Source organism: Monodelphis domestica, chromosome X (assembly GCF_027887165.1).
Source record: "Monodelphis domestica isolate mMonDom1 chromosome X, mMonDom1.pri, whole genome shotgun sequence".
Taxonomy (NCBI): Eukaryota; Metazoa; Chordata; class Mammalia; order Didelphimorphia; family Didelphidae; genus Monodelphis; species Monodelphis domestica.
The window spans coordinates 5,086,061-5,105,998 of NC_077235.1; the positions used below are offsets into that span (position 1 = coordinate 5,086,061).

General features: G+C 46.8%; 1 protein-coding gene across 1 annotated transcript in view; it reads left to right on the forward strand.

The window, feature by feature from the left end:
* Positions 1-15,563, forward strand: part of LOC103098000 (putative bifunctional UDP-N-acetylglucosamine transferase and deubiquitinase ALG13) — a 37,708-nt gene extending 22,145 nt beyond the window's left edge. Inside the window, exons 19-24 of the mRNA XM_007507549.2 lie at positions 2,506-2,574; positions 3,581-3,761; positions 7,278-7,367; positions 11,401-11,441; positions 13,405-13,669; positions 14,725-15,563. Coding sequence (XP_007507611.2) covers positions 2,506-2,574; positions 3,581-3,761; positions 7,278-7,367; positions 11,401-11,441; positions 13,405-13,669; positions 14,725-15,008 — 930 coding nt within the window. The 3' untranslated portion in view covers positions 15,009-15,563. The remainder of the gene's footprint in view (positions 1-2,505; positions 2,575-3,580; positions 3,762-7,277; positions 7,368-11,400; positions 11,442-13,404; positions 13,670-14,724) is intronic.
* The last annotated feature ends 4,375 nt before the right edge of the window (positions 15,564-19,938 follow it).

Genomic DNA, 19,938 nt, shown 5'->3' on the forward strand with positions numbered 1-19,938 from the left:
AAGGCATTCGAGTTCATTGATCAGGAGGGAAGATGATTTGGGTCTGTTGAGCACAACATTTTGGGGACCGGAGGTGTATTGGCATTTCTCCTCGTCAGAATGAGAGCCACACACACGAAGTTCAGCAGGCAGAGTCAGGAGGACCTATGTGTTGACCCCACAAGGTAGCTGCTGCTTTCTGATCCCTGCCGTGTTCCATCAAGACCTCAGAGGACTCACCAGGGAGACTGGGGTGGTGGGGGAAGAAGAGCCTATGGGCCATAGTCAGGAAAGGACATCTGATGTCTCAGAGAAGAAAGTATTGAAACTTTGCAAAGGCAACGAATTCCCAGGCTCAAGGGATATGTGTTCAGAGGATTTGGGTAGATGATTTGTAAAAAGGAAACCCCATTGATCATAGCTGCTGAACCTCACCAAATGGGGGACATGGTGGGCCAGGAGAGAGAAGCCTGCCTGGCTCTAGAATCAGAAGCTGTAGATTCAAATCCATTCTTTACTGTTCCCAGCCTTTGTGACCCTGAGCAAGCCCTTTGCTGCCTTGGTCCTTGCACTTTGCTCCTGTGTCCACTGATGGGGTTGATCTAGCTGGCCTCTGAGGGCCTTTTCAGTTCTAGTTCTAGTCCATGTCTTGGTGATACAAGAGAGAATTTCACAACATGAGATTTTTTCCCCTTCTCCCGCACTCATTTCACTGGCATAAGTCGAGATAAGAGTCCAGAGAGCTTTTGCCATCAGTCACATTTATAATAGCACCAAAAGAATTGGGGATTGCTTGAAGAAAGTGATTGTCAACATGTGGTAGTATTCTTTAGGTGGTGACAGCCAAAGAACAGGCGGCAAGAGAGAGCTGGAAAGCGTTTCTGGGATGGGGCACAGAGTGAATGGAGATGAAGAAGCAGAATTTCAGTGGGGACAGAGGGAGTGGGCGGGCAGCTGGCCAGCAAGCTGGGACATTTTGTGTTGAACTTGGGGATTGGGACTAACCCCGTAACATCATTGGCATAGTGGACACACTGTACCAATGGAGGCAGGCACATTTTCTTCCTCTCATAGCCTTGGTGGGGTCAAATTCAGATAAAAACGGGTTTCCAAGAGCCTTCAGATCCCAGCAGACCACCTATTGACCTTGACAGCAACATGTTCTCTTTTTTGGGGGGGTGCTGGTGGTGAAATAGTTCCTAATTTTATGTTAATCTGGGATAGAAACCTGGACCCCATGTTTCATGCCTCTGGCTTAGAGCCCTGATGGGTGAGGAATCCTGCCCAAGGCCTCACAACCAGGGTGTATTTGAGGTGAGATTAGAACTTGGAGCTTCTGGCTTGGAGCTGCCTCTCTGCCCACTGGCACCATGCTGTCTCTAGCTAGTTGCAAAGCCAGCTTGTTAAATCTGTGTTGACTTTAGGTTTGTAATTTAAAAAATCCAATAGTCCTGTAGTGATCTACGTGTGTGTGTGATAGGAGCTTTCCTCTACAAGCCTGGTTGGCTTTTCCCCAAATACTTCATGCGATGGACCTATGTTGAGAAATCCAGGTTGTCTCTCAGGAGTGGGTATGGCTGTTTTAGTGTATCCCAAAGCATCTGGATTGGAGGCCCCTCGATTCTTCCTCTAGAGCCATCCCTCAGACCAAGGTCCTTCATGGCTAGTTGCCCTTAGGCCAAGGGGTGGTGGACTTGGAGGCTGCCAGGTGGTTTGTTCTTTGTGTTTGGCCTCTAGACCACCTTCCGGAATTCATCAGAATTTAGCTGTCTAAAGGCAGGCAGGAGAGGTGTGGCCAAATCAAGATCTAGAACCTGTGTAAGAAGTCATAGAAGCCTGAGGTCACAGCTGGCTGGGGAGGCACTAAGGTGTCACCTCTTCTCCCTCCAGGTGGCTAGACGCCTGGGGTCTTTGATGTGTCTCCATTTACGAGGCAATCTTACCAAAAAGGAACCTTGTTTTAATTATAACAACTCAAGGACTACATTCTCAGATCCTGCAAGGCAGTGTTGGATGTGTCAGGAATCAAGGCACTAGATGGGATCGTGTGCCAACACGTCTGTGCAATGGATGGACTGACGGAAAACAGATTTAGTTTATAAAAAGTTTTGTTCTCCCTGTTTCCTTCCTAATGAGAAAGTTAACAATCAGTGTTTTGGCCATGGTGACAGTATTTCCATGTTGCTCCCACAAACCAGACTAGGTAAAAGCCAAGCTAGAGAGACATTGTCGGCCCAGTAGGCAGGAGCAGTGCCCCAGCTGGCATCATTCCTCATGGCCACGGCAGCCTGATGCTTTCTAGGCCCAGGGAGCAGGCCAGAGGTCATGATTTGCAGAAGGGCATGCAGTGACCCTCCCATGGTGCCTCGCACACAGTACGTATTGACTAAATCCTTAATATATGGCAGAGGCCTAGCAATGGCTCTCTCTCCACTCTTACTGTGCTGTATTTCTGCTGTCAAAATACCCCATGCTTAGGCTTCTGCATCCTTTGTGACTTTCTGTGACTTTGCTTTCTTTTCTAAGACTCTCCAGGATGGAAGACCATGTTCTTTGTCTCCTCCAGATACTGCTGCCTACACTTACTCTCAAAAGGTAATTAACCAGGGGGTACCCAAGTGACCCAGTAGATAGAGAGCCAGGAGGTTCTGTGTTCCAATGTGGCTTCAGACCTTTTCCCTCTGTGTGACTGGGCAAATCACTTAACCTCCATTGCCTAGTTCTTATGGCTCTCCTGCCTTAGAACCAATGTATAGTATTGATTCTAAGATGGAAGGTAAGGGTTTTAAAAAAAAGTAATTAACCTCTGCACCGCTGCCATCCCAGTGGGACTAGGGAGTAAGTACCTGCTGAACTAGCCCTCTGGCTACTTGTTCCTAAGGCTCTAGTGCCCTCAGAAGCTCTTGGGAGCCAGGACTGTCTCCCGCAGATGCAGTCTAGTCCTGGCCACTGCAAGGTCATTTAGTCATTTTGCAAAAAGACCCTGCTTTGGGGGGACAAAAGGTCACTGCTATTGTAGCAGAATGGACCTTGGAACTCATCAGGACCAAATGCCTTGTTTTACACAGGGAGTGAGAGCTGTCTGGAAGGGGCCTTAGAGGAGGGCAGCTTTTTGGAACAGACATCCAGCCTCAATCTACATTGTATAGATGATCATCCAATGGTCTTAACTCTTCTCTCTAGAGTGAGCCCAGAGGGCAGCTTGAGGCCCTCCACGTGGCAATTCTTACAGATCCTAGATGCCTTCCCCTAACCCCTCTCTGATTTCTTCCCATGCCTTTGACCACTGTACCCTTCAACATCTAGACTCAACTTCTCATTGTCCTCCTTAAAATCTAGTACCCAGAAACACCTGGTTCATCAGACAGATGAAGTCTGATCAGGGCAGAGGCTGGTGGGCCGGTCACTGCTGTCTGTGCTTTGTCTTTGGGTAGAGGTCAGGACTGTAGTCTCTGAGGTCCCTTCCCATTGTGCATCTGGCCTTCATTGATCATAGCCCATCTCCTTGGGTTCATTCTGAGAAAGCAGTGATTGTTTCCTGGAGGTCAGCTACACCTGCACTCTGAGCTTGTGTTCGTAGATTTTCCTTTCTTCTCTTTAGATGCTGATGAGTCCACCAGGGGTATCTCCAACTTCTTGTGGAAGTTCCATGCCACCAGCTGTCTTACCTAGCTGCTCATCAAATCAGACTGCTGCTGCCACCGCCACTGCTGTAGCTTCTGTGTCTCCACAGGCCTCTATGCAGCCTTTCTTCATGGCTCCAGCCTCATTGAACCGTCCAGGTGGGTCATTGTGCTTACAGCCTGAGAAGGCTCGGCCTCCTACCCGGGGCATATATGTGTATATGTGCGTGTACATACATATGCCCCCCAGTGAAGTGGGCCAATGAACTCTTGGCTCCAAGGATTGTGTTGTCTGTAGCCAACACTGCAATGGAGTCAGCAAGAATCCAGTGGAGGTGAATCAGTGAGACTTTTGCTTGGCCTTGACTGTCTTTGAGGTTATGGAGGAAGATGTACCCTCTGCTAACTTGCCCCGCCCTTTGCGAGGGTTTGCTAGGTCTGCTTTTGAGTGTTTTGGTTTCCTTGATGTCAAACTCTGGGCTATCCTCATTGCCCTCCTCATACTTTGCTTCTAGCTCCTTCCTTCTTTCCCTTCCCTCCTTTCCCACAATTAGCCCATTTTGAGTTGGCTGCTGCTCTGCCATGGGCCCAAAAACCAACTGTGCAAGATTCATTTAGACAAGTTTGGTGTGGCCATTGAGACTCTGAGGGCCCCTCCTAAAGAGCCAAGTTCATGGTGGGGTTTTTTGCTCTTGAGATCCCTGTCTCTGCAAGTTCCTGGTCTTCTCTTGGAGATCTGAGGCTATTAAAGGGTTCTGCTTGCTGAGGAAGCACCTGTGGAGACAGGCAGTTAGGGGAGGTTTCCTTTCTTAGAGACCTGATCTCCCATGGTGCCACACACAAGCCACCAAACAGGTATGTTGGAGATGGTGCCACAGCCAAGGTTGTTCTGGAGTGCTCACTCTCCTGAGAGATCCAGAGAAGCCATTTGGGAACAGCCATGTATGTGCTGTGGACTCTGCGACAAGCTTTCCCTTCCCAGCTCCACTGGGAGAAGTGGAGGTGGGCCCAGGTGAAATTATCCTCCCTCCACATTCTTTCCTGCCCTTGACTCCATGGGCCTCTGAGATTCCCATGCTTTGGCTCGGCCTGTGGCTAATGGCTCCTGTTTTCCTATTGAGATCAGAGCCACACATCAGCTATCTTTAAATACCTACTTCTGAAGGCTTCACTTAAAATGGGCTGTGGCTTAAAGCTTCTTGACAAGAAATGAGAGCAAAAGGCTTTGTTCAAGAAGCTGTTCTTGGGGAAAAACCAAATTCATCAGCCCTTCTAGTGCTCCCCCAGGAATTTCTGAACGTTTAAACCAGAACTCCTGTCACTCTCTTGGGCAAATGATACACTTCTCTGTGCAAGGACTGGAGACAAGCTGGGCTTTTTCAAATTATTGGGAGGAAATGATCAGAACTGTTCGCAGGCCTCAGCCATAATGGCCTTATGGTCTGTAACTGGAATCAAGAAGCGAGGTCTACTGGATTGGGTGGCTATGAGGCCTAATATTTAGACCCTGTCATGAGGAGAGGACAAAGAGGAAACCAAAAACACATTGAGTTGTTGCCAGGGAAAGCAGTGATGATGGGTAGACAGTAGATTTGGTCCTCCCCTATTTGCAATGATTATTAGACCAGGTTTTGTCTATTTACAGGCTCCATTTTGCCAGAGTGGAGCCCGTTCCCTTTCCTCTAGGCTACTTCAGGGGAATTCTGCAGTTCTGGCAAATGCACTTGCATGTATCAAACTGCATCACATTACCACACATGCACTTCATCTTTTTGAAAGATATTGGCCACAGGCCCCATTCTAGAGAATGAGAAGAAAGCTCAGTCTTCCATTTTAAGTCCCCCCTCCCCAAGGGCTATATCCTAGCCCTCTTAGCATTGAGGCCAATGTTTATTGGCACATTGGGTACCTTGCCAGGCCCTGAGGTGCCTTATTTGCACTGAGCTCAGGATGCTGGCTCTCCTTATCTTCCATTCACCTATTGCTTACTAGAGAAACAAGCTTGAGCCTCAGCAGTCTGGGGGCTTATCTGGAGCTGGTTGCATGGGCCCCTCCCACTGGGCTCTGTGCTTTGGGGGAGAGAGGGAGGAGGATACTGATGTAGGTTAGTACCAGGTCCATTCTAAGCCACTGAGCAAGTGCTTGCAATAAAGGCCCACCCAACTGAAGCCTTCTATGCAGGAAAGGGCCCTCCTTCCCTCCTCCTTTCCAAGGCCAGCTGCTTTAAGTTACATGTGGATAGGAATTCTCTGTCCCAAGTATTCCTTCTTCACTTAAGGACACGAATATGTGATCCTAATGAGAGAAAAAATCCAAACTACAGTGTGGGGTGCCTCACTACCACTCAAGACAGTCCATTGTACTCTGGGGCAGTTCTGATTCTTGAGGGAATCATTCCTGAATGTCAAGCCAGGGTCTTAGCCCTCTGAAATCCCACCCCCTCCTATGGCCCCCAATTTGTCTCCAAGGCCAAGTAGGACATGGCTAATCCCTTTTCCCTTTTCCTGCTGGAGAATGGCTCTCAGTTCCATGAGTCATCTCCTCTCTGGGGGCTCAGCTGCTCTTTGTATGGCATACTCTCAAGACCCTTCACTGTACTGCTTGCCTTCCTCTGGGTACTCTCTGACATCTTTGTAGCCTTCCTGAAATGCAGGACTGGAATGAAGCATCCAAGATGCCTTCTGGCCAGGACAGAGCACTTGGGGGCTCTCCCCACTTACCCCTTGCTTAATACCAGGTAGCTTGCTTTGCTGACTGTGATAGGATACTGTTCAGTCATTGTGAACTTGTAGTTCCCTCCTCCTGAGCCCTGGGCTTGTTTTATCTGGAGTGTTTTAGGTATAACCAAACAGGGTCCATTTCTGGTACCAGCTCAGTAACAGGCATGAGTAATTGCAGTAACTTTCTCTTAATCCCATAGAAGAGATGAAGGAATACTGTGAGGTAAATTGGAAAGAGGGCTAGACTTGGGAGTCTTAGGCCTCAGGTTTGAATCTTTTTTTAAAACCCTTACCCTCATATTAAGTCTTAGAATTAATACTGTGTATTGGTTCCAAGGCAGAAGAGTGGTAAGGGCTAGGCAAGGGGAGGGGGGTGTCAAGTGATTTGCCAAGGGTCACACAAGCTAGGAAGTGTCTGAGATTAGATTTGAACCCAGAACCTCCTGTCTCTAGACCTGGTTCTCAGTCCACTGAGCCACCCAGCTGCCCCCCTCAGGTTTGAATCTTGACATTGCCACTTAGAATGTGGGTACCTTGGGCAATAGAACCTCATTGAGCTCCAAGTTTCTTTGGGATTTGACATCTGTAATCATATGAGCCTTTCAGTGGAAAGATGGGGGACTGACTACAGAATGTTTCCTACTCTCCTTGATGTCACTTAATTTCCCTTGATGGATTCTCATTTAAGGTGGATGGTGGGAAAGGGGAGGGATATTTTAGAAAGTATTGATGTTAAAGTGAAAGCCAGTGGGAGCTTGTTTTTTTGGGAAGAGAATTGACAACATGTTCCTAGGGAATTTGGGTGGATGAGCTTCCTGGAACGGGAGCTTCTGCCTGCTGACTGCTCCACTCCCCCCACCCCCTTCCCCCGGCAGATCTTGACCATGAATCATTCCTTCCATCACAGCAATTCCATCAGCAACATTTTCTTATTATCCTTCTCCTGTTGCGGCAGCTGCCCCACCTAGTGAGATGGGAGAATCTGGAGGCATCCCCGTGCCACCGCCTTACTCGTATGATCCAAATGGCAGCGACCTACCTCGAGGTAAAGAAATTGGGTTTTCACTGGAATCTCATTATGTTGAGAGATCTTCCTTGAACACCAGTGACTTAAGCTGATAAAGCCAGCAGGGATCAAAAGCAGCCTGGCAAGTTCTGCCCACCTGATTGGCAGAGATTTTCCACAGATTTTTCCTCTTCTGCTCTTTCCTGGAGTTGACATAATGGTAGACTCTGTGTCTGTGACATGGTCTACACATGGACCCTGGGGCTCTCAGTGTTATCTGAGTTGTCATCAGTTTGCTCCTGAGCACTTGCAGTGGGATTTTAGGAACTGCTTTGAATCTGTCATGTAGAGATAGGGTATCCATGTGGGCAGTTAGGATTCTTCAGGATGGAAAGCCCTTTGCTACCCCAAATCCTCATCCATCTATGACTTAGCATATGATCACAGTTCAAGAGCTAGGAGACACCTTAGAAATCATGCTTCCATTTGTACTCATCCCTTCCAAGAGATTCTGATCTGCCACAGGACACCCTTTCCTTCCCTTCCTGACCCCGTTCTCCCTCTCTCCTCCATCTCAGTTGTGTTCTCTGGGCTGCCTTCCCTTGCTTCCATTTTAGACCTCTTGTTCTTTTGCCTTTTCTATCTTCTGGCACTCACTGAAACCTGGCTGACAATACATCCCTGGCCATCCTTTTCATCCTACCAGACTTTCCCACCTTTGGGGGAATCGGAGTATTCCTTGTTCCTCTCTCACCATCATGCAGCATCCTTCTCCTTTGTCACTCACCCTGTCTGCTTTTGTCTGGATCTCCTCTACCCAGCTCTTGGTTGTTGGTGATCATCTGGCTCCCTGGACACTCTTCTTCCTTTCTTAGTGAAATCAGTCCTCGGCTCTCAGTTTCCCTCTCTGCCACAATTCCTGTCTTCTCTCTAGGGCACTTTGACCTGTGGATTGATGTCCCTTCTGATTGCTCAGTCTGCTCATCTCTTGTGTCTCACTCCTCTGTTTTATCTCCACTGCACAGAGATTATCTTAATGCAGAAGTGATTCAATTCCATGAGCAAGAACTCAGAAAATCCTGGTGTTCAAACCCTGCTGGAATTCCATCTGTCTCTCCTTCCCCTCTGGTTTTCATCATTGCCGTGATCACTTAAAAAATTTAATAATTTCCCCAATTACATATAAAAATAGCTTCCAACAATTTAAAAACAAATTTGTATCTCAAATCTTCCTCCCCCCACAAAGATGGTAAAGAATCGGATATAGATTTTACATGTGCAATCATGTAAAATATTTTTCCATATTAATCCTTTCTTGGAAGAAAACTTGAACCAAAAAATAGGGAAGAAAATGAACAAAGTCTGCTTTGGTCTGGATTCAGATTCCTTCAGTTCTTGTTTTGGAAGCAGATGGCATTTTTTTATCACGAGTCCTTTGGGATTGTTTTGGATCACTGTGTTGCTGCGAATAGCTAAGTTATTCACAGTTGTTCATTGTACAGTATTCTTGTCACTGTGCAGTGTTCTCCTGGTTCTGATTACTTTACTCAGCTTCAGTTCATTATAAAACTTTCCAGGTTTTTCTGAGCTCCTCCTGCTTGCCATTTCTTCCATTATAATCATATGCTAGAACTTACTTAGTCATTCCCCAATTGATGGAGACCCCCCCCCACTTTCCAGTTCTTTTTCCCCACAAAAAAGGCTACTTTAAAGATTTTTGTACCCATAGGCCCCTCTCCTTTTTGTTTTTTTCTCTCTTTGGGATGCAAACCTAGTAATGGTATTTCTGAGTCAAAGGTGTGTGTACTGTTTAACAGCCCTTTGGGCTTAGGTCCAAATTGCTCTCCAGAATGATTGTATCAGTTCACAACTCCAGTGGTGCATTAGTGTTTCCGTCTTCCCACATCCCCTCTTACGTTTTGTCATTTTCCTTCTCTGTCTTAATAAGCCAATCTAGTAGATGTGAGGTGGTACCTCAGAGTTGTTTTAATTTTCATTTCTCTAATTAACAATGATTTAGAGCATTTTTTGCATGACTATAGAGAGCTTTAATTACTTTTTCTGAGAACTGCCTGTTCCTATCTTTTGACCACTAACAATTGGGGAATGACTTGTATTCCTTACAGTTGGCTCATTTCTCTATGTATTGTTGCCCTCTCCTAATGAATTTTCTATCCTAATCACCATAGTGGGAATTTTGAAACATCTCTCTTCATGCTTTCCATGGCACTTTCCTCCACATTTTGAGATTGCCCTTTTCTCCTCTTTTCATATGCACTTGATCTCATTTTCCACTCTACTCCTCTCTAGGACCTTCTTGCCTAGGTCTCCCCCATCTTCATGTACCCACAATCCCTTTCTATCTGCTCTTCTCCAGTGCTTTGTCCCCATTATCATCCCCACCATGTAATCTTTGCTCTCTTCCCATGTGCTGGTTATTTCTTTGCTGCCTACAAATAGATCCACTCCGTTCCCATCCTTATACCCATTGGTAGAAGCTACTATTCCTGTGCCTTGCTTAGCTAAACTCCTTGAAAAAGCCATTTCCCCTTGGTGCCCCCACTCTCCAACCTCTCTCTTCCCTAAATAAACCTTCTACCATCTGCCTTCTGACCTCATTATTCCACTGAAATTGTTTTCTCTCATGTTGCCGTTGACTCTTGCCTTTCTTGGCCTCTTTCCATCATGGACATAAATTGTTGACCCCCTGTCATCCTGTGCCATGCTGTTTCTGCTTCTCTGTCTCTATCCGCTTTGTGGTCTCTTTGGCTAGATCTTCCTCCGAGTCAGACCCATTCACTGCTGGTGTCCCATGATGCTCCAGCCTGGGCTCTTTCTTCTTTTCGAAATGGCTCCCGTGCATGGGTTCTGTTATCTCAATACATGTGACATCCAGATCCCACATCCAGATCCCTAAGATCCAGGTGCACATCCTTCTTGTAGGCATCTTGAACTACACATACCCAAAATAGCTCCTCATTTTCTACCTCCCCTCAAGTAAAAATTCTCCCTTCTCACTATTTTTGTTAGCGTCAAGGAGTCATCCTGGGCTTCGACATGCTCAACTCTTTCCTCTTTCTCCCCCTCTCCTCTCTTCCCATCATCTACCTGCATTCTGGCCCCCCTCTCATAGCTGCCAGCATGGCACAGACTCTCATCTCTTCTTACTGGTCCTGTTACAGCAGCAACCTGCTGCCAGGTCTGGCTGTTTCAAGTCTCTCTCTTCTAATCCAGTAGGTTTGCCTGTGTCTTTCTTCTACTTGAGAAACTCCAAATGGTTCCCCAATGGCTTCTAGGATCAAATTAACATTCTTCTGTTTGACGTTCTTCTTGTACATTCCTTTACATACTCTCCAGTCCAGACATTTCCCATCTCCCTTTCTTTGCACTGACTACCCTGCTCCCATGTCTGGAATGCTTTCATTCCACATCTCTGCCCCTTAGAATCCCGGATTTCCTCCCAGATTCAGCTTAAGCAAGTTGTGCCTTCTTTGTGGGGACAGGACAGGCTGGGCTTTCTCAGTCTCCTTAGCCATTTGAAGCTTCCCCTTAATGCCCTTTCATCTCCTCTGTAGTGCCCTCATCCTACCCTCAGAGAAAGTTCTTCTATAGTTGGGAACATAGGGGAGGTAGAGGACGCTATTAAGGTCCTGTCTGCTCTGCTCAGAGCCCCCAGGAAGGTGATAGAAAGCCATTCCAGGCCAGTGGCAGACCATGGGGCCTGGCCAGGGGCTGCTTGCTGTGAGCCACTGGTGACTGATGGCTCCTTCCTTGAACTAGAGCCTTAACATTCATGGTAATTTTGGTGGCACCTTATCCAAGGACCCAAAAAGCATAGCTGATGCCTTCTCCCTTGGGGACAGCTAAAGAACAACTCGGATCTCTGAGTTGAGCCCAGCTAATTGGCTGCTCTTCACTGGGAGCTTGCTAAAGCTTGGCCCAGTTTTCATTTGGAAGATGGCACTCAAGTCAGCTTCCTTAAGAAGCTCTCAGGACCCTGCTTATTTGAGATTGTGGACTTCATATATGCATGTATGCCTGACTAGCTAAGCCTGTTCTCTTTCCATTGCAGATACCAAAGTGTTGCAGTATTACTTTAACCTGGGACTTCAGGTAAGAGCTTTGGGGGTACTCTGCTGGCTCTTAGCCTTGGCTCCATGGAGGCATTTCCTGTTTTCTTCTGGCTTGTTTTAGTCTTATTTAACTGGGCATTAGGAAATTGGTTAGTGACTCTGGCCTTGAGGAAAGCAGGTCCTGTGCCCAAGTGGGCTGACCTGGCCAGTCTAGGGGTCAAGCATGGAGCTGCTGTGTTGGCACTGGGCCTTGGACCTGCTGACATATATGGCTTGACAAGTTCTTCCCTTCTCCTAGGTGGCAAAAAGAAAAATGGGCCCTTCGCCTTTTGGTGTTGAGAAATGCCGCCTGTTTTTCAAAGCCTCTGATCTAGGTTTTCTTCCTTGAGCTGCATGACAATAAAAGCAGTCCAGTATTATACAGTAGCACAGTATCATTTCCTCATTTGACAAACGAGGAAACTGATGTCAGTTGTTTCACTGGAAGTGACACAGCAAGTGGTGAGAGAGGATTTGTGCCCAGCCTTCAGTACTTCTGAGTCTATTACTCTGAGGGTTGTGCAGGGGAAGGGAACAAACATTTATATGGCATCTACTGTGTGCCAGGCAATGTGCTAAGATCCTCACAACAGCCCTGGGAGGTAGCTGCTGTTATCATCACCGGTTTTACGGAGGGGGAAATTGAAGCCCATAGAGTGGTTTGTCTAGGACCACACAGCTAATAAGTGTTTGAGGTCAGATTTGAACTCTCATCTTCCTACTTCCATGACGGAGTTTTTTTTTTGCTATCCACAGTGATGGCTGACAGAGGACATTTTCTTTGCAGTGACTGAGCATAAAACCATTAGAATAGGTCATCATTTGGAAGGCTCTCAGTAGCTAGGGGAAAGCAAGTTTCACGGGCACATGTGAGCTTTTAAGGGTTCATACTAAACAGGCACAGACTGTTACCTGCCTTAGATCAAAACTAGGAAAGGTTTTCTGTTCTTGGAAGACATTTAAATGTAACTTTTCTAGATGGTTTTTTTCTGTCTGTCCAAGCTCCTACTGGAGGAATCTACTTGATTCTTGAGTTGCCTCCATCTCTCTATCTGTTAATGGCTTGCTGGGTTGGCCTGAGGGGGGAGTGAGCCCTGAAGCAGCTGCCTTTTCAAGCACCTCCACAACCTGCTATGTATGCAGAACATAGCCAAGTTGCCTGTTAGCCCAGGCATTTGCTAGTTTTCTACCTTTTCTTGACCCCACTTACTTCCCATGCAAGTGGTGGTGGTGGTGGTGATGATGGTGATGGTGATGGTGATGGTGCAGCCTTCTCTCCTTTGCCTTGGATTATCCAGAAAGCATTTCCCCTCGTGTTTGTAACTTTTTGGCCTGCTAGTTTTCATCACCTTCTGGAAACTGGAGGCTGGCTTCCATGGAGCCTGACTTCATTTGCTCAGTTTTTGTCCCCTGGGGTTATTTCCTGTTGCTTTGGAGTTGGGTCGGTGGCATCCTCTGAAGAGGGGGAACAGTGTTGCTAAGGGCACACAATTGAGATTTTTAAGACTTGTTGAGTATTTTACAGACATTTCTTTTATACTTTATACTTTTGTGAGCTGAGTGCTGATATTGTGCCCATTTTACTGACGCAGAAAATTGAGACTTGGGGCTGTGAGATGACTTGTCTGTCATCAAATGAATGCATTGTTTGTTCCCCTTTTTATGCTGTGAGATTCTGTTCTCAAGTAGGTACTTATCTGAGGCAGGATTGGAACTTGGTGTACTGCTGGGCACTCTTAGGTGCATGAGTCCTTCTACAATGACCTCTTCCCATCACCAGCGCTGTGTGTTTGGCTAATGCTGCTTTTATTTACTAAGTATTGGGCTAAACCAGGCACTGTAGAAGACATGGAGGTGGCCAGAAGGAATTGCCTCCCCTTGTGGCCCTCGCAATCTACTTGTGGTTGTCAGAACAGTAGGGCCTTGAAGGATTAAAGAGCTCTTCTTTCCCTCCCTTTCCTAAGTTCTACCATCAGAGTTACTGGCACTCCATGGTCTACATGCCCCATCTGCAACAACAGCAACAGCAGCCACAGCAGCCACTGCCACCACCCCCCCCAGCAGTGCCTGCTCAGCACATGGAAGCTTATCCTGTTTATCCTGAACATGTGGCAGTGGTAGACCACGTGGGGTCCCAAGTGTACAATGACATGGGCAGGGCTGATAACCAGCAGGTTTCTTCTGAAACAGCAGCTGGCAGTGAGTATACAAGAGGCCGTGCAGTGGCAGGTAGGGCTCAGAGTGCTGCTTGCTGCAGCGTTATCCCTGCATGTTGGGGGCAGAGGGGCTGTGGCAAGGGCTAACATGGTATGAGGGAAGGCTGGTGGTGCTGCCCCTTGGCTCTTGATCCTTTGCTCTTCCCAGTAGATGAGGGCTTTGCCAGACCCTGAGGTCATAGGGCACTAATCCCTGGGCCCCTAGCAGTCTGTTGGATTGATGCACCAGCACAGAATTCCCTGCATTGTGGCAGAACAGTTATAGCCAGTGTGTTGGCCTTACTTGGGGCCTCACTTGTAGGGCAATGGGCAAAAGGAAGTCAGCTGAGGGGCTGCCGACCTTGGTAGATCAAGGACCTCTGGATCTTTCTGGAGTTGATTACAAGAGAGTGGCTGGCTCTCTTGTGGTCAGCTTTCTAAACGATTGCTTTGAAACCAGCCCAGTGGCCTCTTGCATTTGTACCAAGCTTCCATGATGGAGGCATTTTTTTCCCACTGGGGTTGAGTCATCAACCTTTGGCTGGTTCTGATAGCTTATTGCTTAGGAGAGAAAGAATTTCCATCAGCATACAAAGGGAGGTTGGATCTTGACCTCTAGCCCTTTCTAGGACTATTCCTGCGAGCTCTGGGCTTAAACATGGTGCTTTCTGAATCCAGTGACCGAAGGGCCAGAGTACATTTATAAATGCCCGATCTCTGGGCTATATTAGAAAGTCTGCTCCCACAAGAATCTGCTGAGATCTCATTGCCCTTAAGGTCTTCATGTGAGCTTACCCAGATTCCTTCTGCTCCCATTGGCCTGGTCCCTCTGTTACTATGGGATCATAGATTTGTGAGCCCTCAGAGGTCCAACAGCTGAGGAGACGGACGTAGAGGAGTTAAATGGTTTGCCCAGGGTCACATAGAGTAAGTGGCAGTTCCAGTTTTGACTCCCAGTCTAGCATGCTTTCCCCTGTGCACAGCTGAAAGGGTGAATTGTTTGTGCCTCCATGTGTGCTGTGAGAGTGATCTCAGGTGAGTGTCTGTATATTTGTCTGCATGGCTTATGTGAGATTTGTGTGTCTTTAGGTATCTACAGCAACTCTGAGCAGCCACCGCCACCCACTGGGCCTGTCTACTATCCTGTCATGCCAGACCCATATGGCCAGCAGCCCATGCAAGGATACGACCCCTATGTCTCTATGGTTCCTGCTTATCACTATCTTACCCCTTGGCATCAGACGGGTGCATATGGCAACTCGCCCCGAATCCATGGTGCTCTGAATTCGGGTCCAATGCCAAATGCCCAGGTGAGCTACGTTCCCTCAGCCAGTTCTACTGCTTCAGCTCACTACTCCCCTCCAAACATGTGAGGTTACATATCAGAGAGCCAGACACTGCCACTGCGTTTTATGCACTGTCTGATGCTCTAGCTTGCATTGCCATGATTTGTGGGAAATGCTTGGATAAGGTTTGGGGTTGCTTCTCTTGTTTTTAGATTGTGTTTCCTTTTGATTCATGTTAGTTATCAAAAGATTAAGATAGAGTACAGTTCTGCCCACGGAGAGTTGAGGTTTGACCCATGCAGAACCTCCACCTTGCTCAGCTGGCTGCTCATAAGCTGTCTGGTCCCACCACCTGAGGTAGCCTCACTCATCTCTGTATGGGTGGCGGCAGGTGCCTTAGGTTTTTCTCTGACCCTACTTTCCTCAGAGGGCAGGCTCAAAATGTTCTGTACTGTTTAGACTGAATTGTTTTGGTTTGTGATTGTGATTTGGGCAAGGCACACAGGAGCAGCAGAATGCCATCCACTTGCTTTTCTTCTCAAGTGCCTTAAGTGTCTCTCTCTCTCTCTCTCTCTCTCTAGAAGAGAGAGAACCAGTTTGTGTTGTATTGCCCAGACTAGTTAATTAAAAAAGCATTCAAATAACCAAAGCGTGGGTTCTTTTGTGGCCGAAAGTGGTGGTGGCGGCGGTGGTGGTGGTGGTGGCAGAGGAGGTGGTGGTGGCAGGGAGTGTTTGTGGTGACCTGGTTTGTGTCGTGTAGAGAGATGGTGGGCCCCGATGTTTGGTTGCAAGTGGATACGTGAATGAGAGAACAAATGAGAATGGAGGTCAACATGTAATGGGGGTGGGGTGGGGTAGGTACATGGCCAACTGGAAATGGCTTTGCTTCCATGCTTCATAGCCCTGGGGTGGGGGGCAGGGTTTGAGCAGGATGGTGGCAAGAACCATGTTCCGCATTACTCAGTATCTTCATCCCTGTCATGGATAAAGAGAATTCCCTCAAATAAATGAATTGGAAAGGGGGATGGAGAAACAGAAGGAGGTACAGTCAACTGGACAAGGACAAGGAAATGTGCAAGCAGGGATGCACCATCCCCAAGGCCATTTACACACAATGGCTGCAGAGATGCTACTGGTGCCAGCACAAACCATTTGATTACTTGCAAAAAACTGAAAAGAAGGGAGGTGGGAGACCCACGTACCCCTTTTGGAGGAAGTCTTACAAGAAAGTTTTCTCCAAGAAGATGTGTGGCAGGGTTTGAGGTGGGCTTTGGTAGGTTTCCCTACCAGCAAAAGAAGAAGTTTGGGGGAAGGGGTGCCACACATTTGGACAAAGAATGTAAATGAGAAGTTCTTCAAGGCAAGTCAGGGTTTTAACAAGTAGGGATTGGTGGGAGGGGTGGAGCAGACCCTAGAGGTGGGAGAGAGCAAGCTGGGGGTAACAGAACCATGGGGTGCAGGTCTAGCTCTGCCCTGGTAACCATTAGAGGGGAACAGTAAGGAACACTGTGGGAACATATGCCCAGCAGGAAGGTCATGTTGGTAACCAAATGCCAAATTAGATGGGCTGGAGCGTGGGCAGATAAGAAAGAAATAGGTGGCCCAGAGAATAGAAGGCTGGTGGTGGAATTGATCAGCCCTAGATTCCAGTTTTGGCTCACATATATCCTGGCTCTTTTTCTATATCACCAACTTGGACTGACACCCTGGATCCCCAGAGGATGTCTGCTCTTTCAGGTTCTAGGACAAATGCTGAGATTACCTCTATTTGCTACTTGATAAAGCTCCCACCAGTATACTTCCTATTAACAATCAACCAGTAGCTAACAATTAGTTTTTAGTAAGGGTATTTACTGAGATGGTCTAATACGAACAATTGCTACAAAACATTCTTCCTGAAAAACTTGGAATCACTCTCCAGGAGAAGAATTGGTTTAAACTTAGAATACATTGGGTAGAACAGCAGATATATAGAACATTTGTGGCAAAGAGTAACTTGTGACTTATGGTACTGCGTGGCCTAAAAGTCCTTTATTTGTGTTGGGTTCTCTTAGATCTCCCCTTGGGGACAGTGCTTCTGCTGGATGGGCTGCTCCTTTCATGAGTCCGTAACCAGAACTTGGCCCTATCATGAGGCAGTCACACACTCCCTGAAGCTGCCTTCTCTTTTTGGAGTCTCTCCTGTATTTATCCTTGGTTCTGTGCATCTGCATCCAGGTGGATGCATTTGCTTCCACAGATCCAGTTACCCTGATGACTTGGCTGATGGGCTGGCAGAGAAGTCCTCATTTCCCTTCTCTCTGACCCCACAAAACTTCCCAAACTGTACTTTTGGAACTGTACTCCCCAAACAGAAAGGGCTAAAGCTCAGCCTCCAGAAGTGTGGCATTGGACCCAATCCAAGGGCTTCCTATCTTACAAAGATAGTACAGGTCTCAGAGGCATCTTGTTTCAGGTAAAATTGAAGCGGGGAGGAAAATGCCCATTTTGGCTTGTGCTGTGTGCCAGGGAGTGGGTATACAAAGACAAAAACTTCCCTCCAGGGGCTTACATTCCATTTGGGGGCTGGGGGTTGGAGGAATGTAGCTCTGATCCATGTAGAAGAACCATTGAGCATCCAAAGCAGGGCAAGGTAACCTTAGCAAGAGGAGACCAGGTAAGTTCCTGCCTCTTGCAGAAGACAACACTGGAGGCGAGTTTGAAAGGAAGCCCAGGATTCTTCTGAGGTGGATGTGAGGAAGGGCAGTCCTTAGGCATGGGCCATGTCCAGTACAAAGGCACAGAGATGGAAAGTGTGGGGAACAGCAGAATAGTTCAACCTGGTTGGACTGGTAGGAGTATGGAGGGTAGGAAAGTGGACAAGGATTGGGCAAGTAGGAAGAAACCTCCAGCCTCATGGGCCTTGCTAATGTATGTGGCTGTACAGAGCCCCAGGGCCCTTGGATGTTCTACTCTGCCTGTGATTTTTAAATGATTATTCAGTCAGTCCAGCAGTCTGAACCCACCTATCTGTGCCCAGACCTACCCATTTACCTGGGTCTCAGGAGAGATTTTGCTTACCTGGATTTCAGCAATCAATTTGGCCACATTCCAAGCATTCTTGATTCAGTCTAGCAATCCCATGATCTGACCTAGGCCTGAGAAACCAGACCCTTTGGCTCACGGGAAAGGTGGGAAAATGTAGATGGAAACAATTTGAGTGGTGTGACTGCAAAAATGTGGGTTTCAAGACTTTGAATTGCCAAAACTATAAAGATAATTTTTAGTGTCTTGATTTAAATAAAAAATAAGTGGACGCCATGGAAAAAATTCCCAAATATGAAATACCCAAATCAGCTGACTTTTATGGAGATTTTAATTAATACAAATGAAGGAATTAAGGGAAGGGAGAGAGACAGAGTAAGAGGAAATAGTAGGAAAAGGCTAGGGCCTAGGCATCCGGCCTAGGCCTTTCTCTTTAAGAGAGAAAACTAAGTCAGTCTTTTATCCACTCACAAGATTTTGTTCCAAGGAAAACTCTAGTGTTCAGAGAGACCCTCCAATTCAGCTTCCAAACTCAGCTAAGTTCAGAGGCCCAGCTACTCCAACTAGTCCAAGCTCCAACTACCGAACTCCCCCTAAGTTGAGAGAGCCAGCTCCTTTTAAAGAGAAATTTCTCTTATGTCACCTCCCCCAAATTTTCACATCTACCAATCACAGCAGACGTTTTCCACAGGACTGATAATTCTTAATTCACATCTTCTTTTGTTATCACCTTCTCTGAGTAGACTAAAACTTCACACTTCTTGCTAAGCTTGCCCTTTGTAAGTTGCTTGACCTTTTAGTGATTAATTTGACCTTCATAGGTACTTAGCACCCTTGTTTATTAGATCTAAAAATAGACCTAGCTTAAGGTTCTAGCTTTACTATAAGTATGAGTTAGGGACTTCTCATTGTTCAGTAAGGAGTTTTACAACTTTATCTTCCCCTAAAGTATGCCTAAGTATGGGTGGAGTAATGTTAAAGTTCCCAATACATTCCTGATCAAGTACCTCCATTGTTTAAATGGGGAATAGCCTTAACCAAATGTTCTAAGGTAGAGTCTGAGAAGTTTTAAGATTCACAATGGCCAGGTATCCCTGTGGGTAGCCCCTGCCTCCAAGAGTGCTCTTTTCCTGCTTCCCTAAAGATGGCCACATTGGAAAAAGACTCCACTTCCTTTTGTCCACCTGCATATAAAATCCCCAAGGGATTCAGAGGGACCCTCCAGGCCCAATTGGTTTTGCGGAATCCAGTAACCTGAAAAGGAGACGGTGCATAAGGCAAATATAACTCTGGGCCTTCAATTCTCTGACTGACTTGTTCACCCTGTCAAAAGGAGGAAAGGCTAATTTTCATGACTTATTCCTAAAGAACCCATCCTCTCTGTTCCTCATGCTCATTTCATGGGCAGTTAGGCAGCACAGTGGATAGTCAGGAAGACTTCAGTTCAAATTCAGCCTCAAACACAAGCTGTATGTAATGACAAGCCATTCTGCCTCAGTTTCCTCATCTGTCAAATCAGCAGGAGAAAGAAATGGCAAACCACTCTAGTATCTGCCAAGAAAACCCCAAATGGGGTCCTGAAGAGTCAGACATGACTGAACAACAACTAAACAACACTTGGTTTTCTCCCTAAGGATTAACACACTGTTCTTTGGATAATGTGTAACTGTTTTCCAAGGAGTATCTGGCAAACTTGCCAGCTTATCTTCCATCTTCCCTTTAAGTTAAATTGGACTATTTTGCCCCTTTCTAGGCCTATGGCACCTCCTGTTTTCTCCACCATTCCTTCAAGATTATACTTGTCACGGGGCCTGTACCTTTTCCTGCAAAGACTTCTTTAAAAAAATGCTTACTTTCTGACCTAGTAACAACTCTAAGACAGTGTGCTAAGCAAATGGGGTTAAATAACTTGCCCAGGGTCGCAAAGCTGGGAGTTGCCTGAGGTCATATTTGAACCCGGGTCTTCCCGAATCCAGGTCTGGTGCCATGTAGC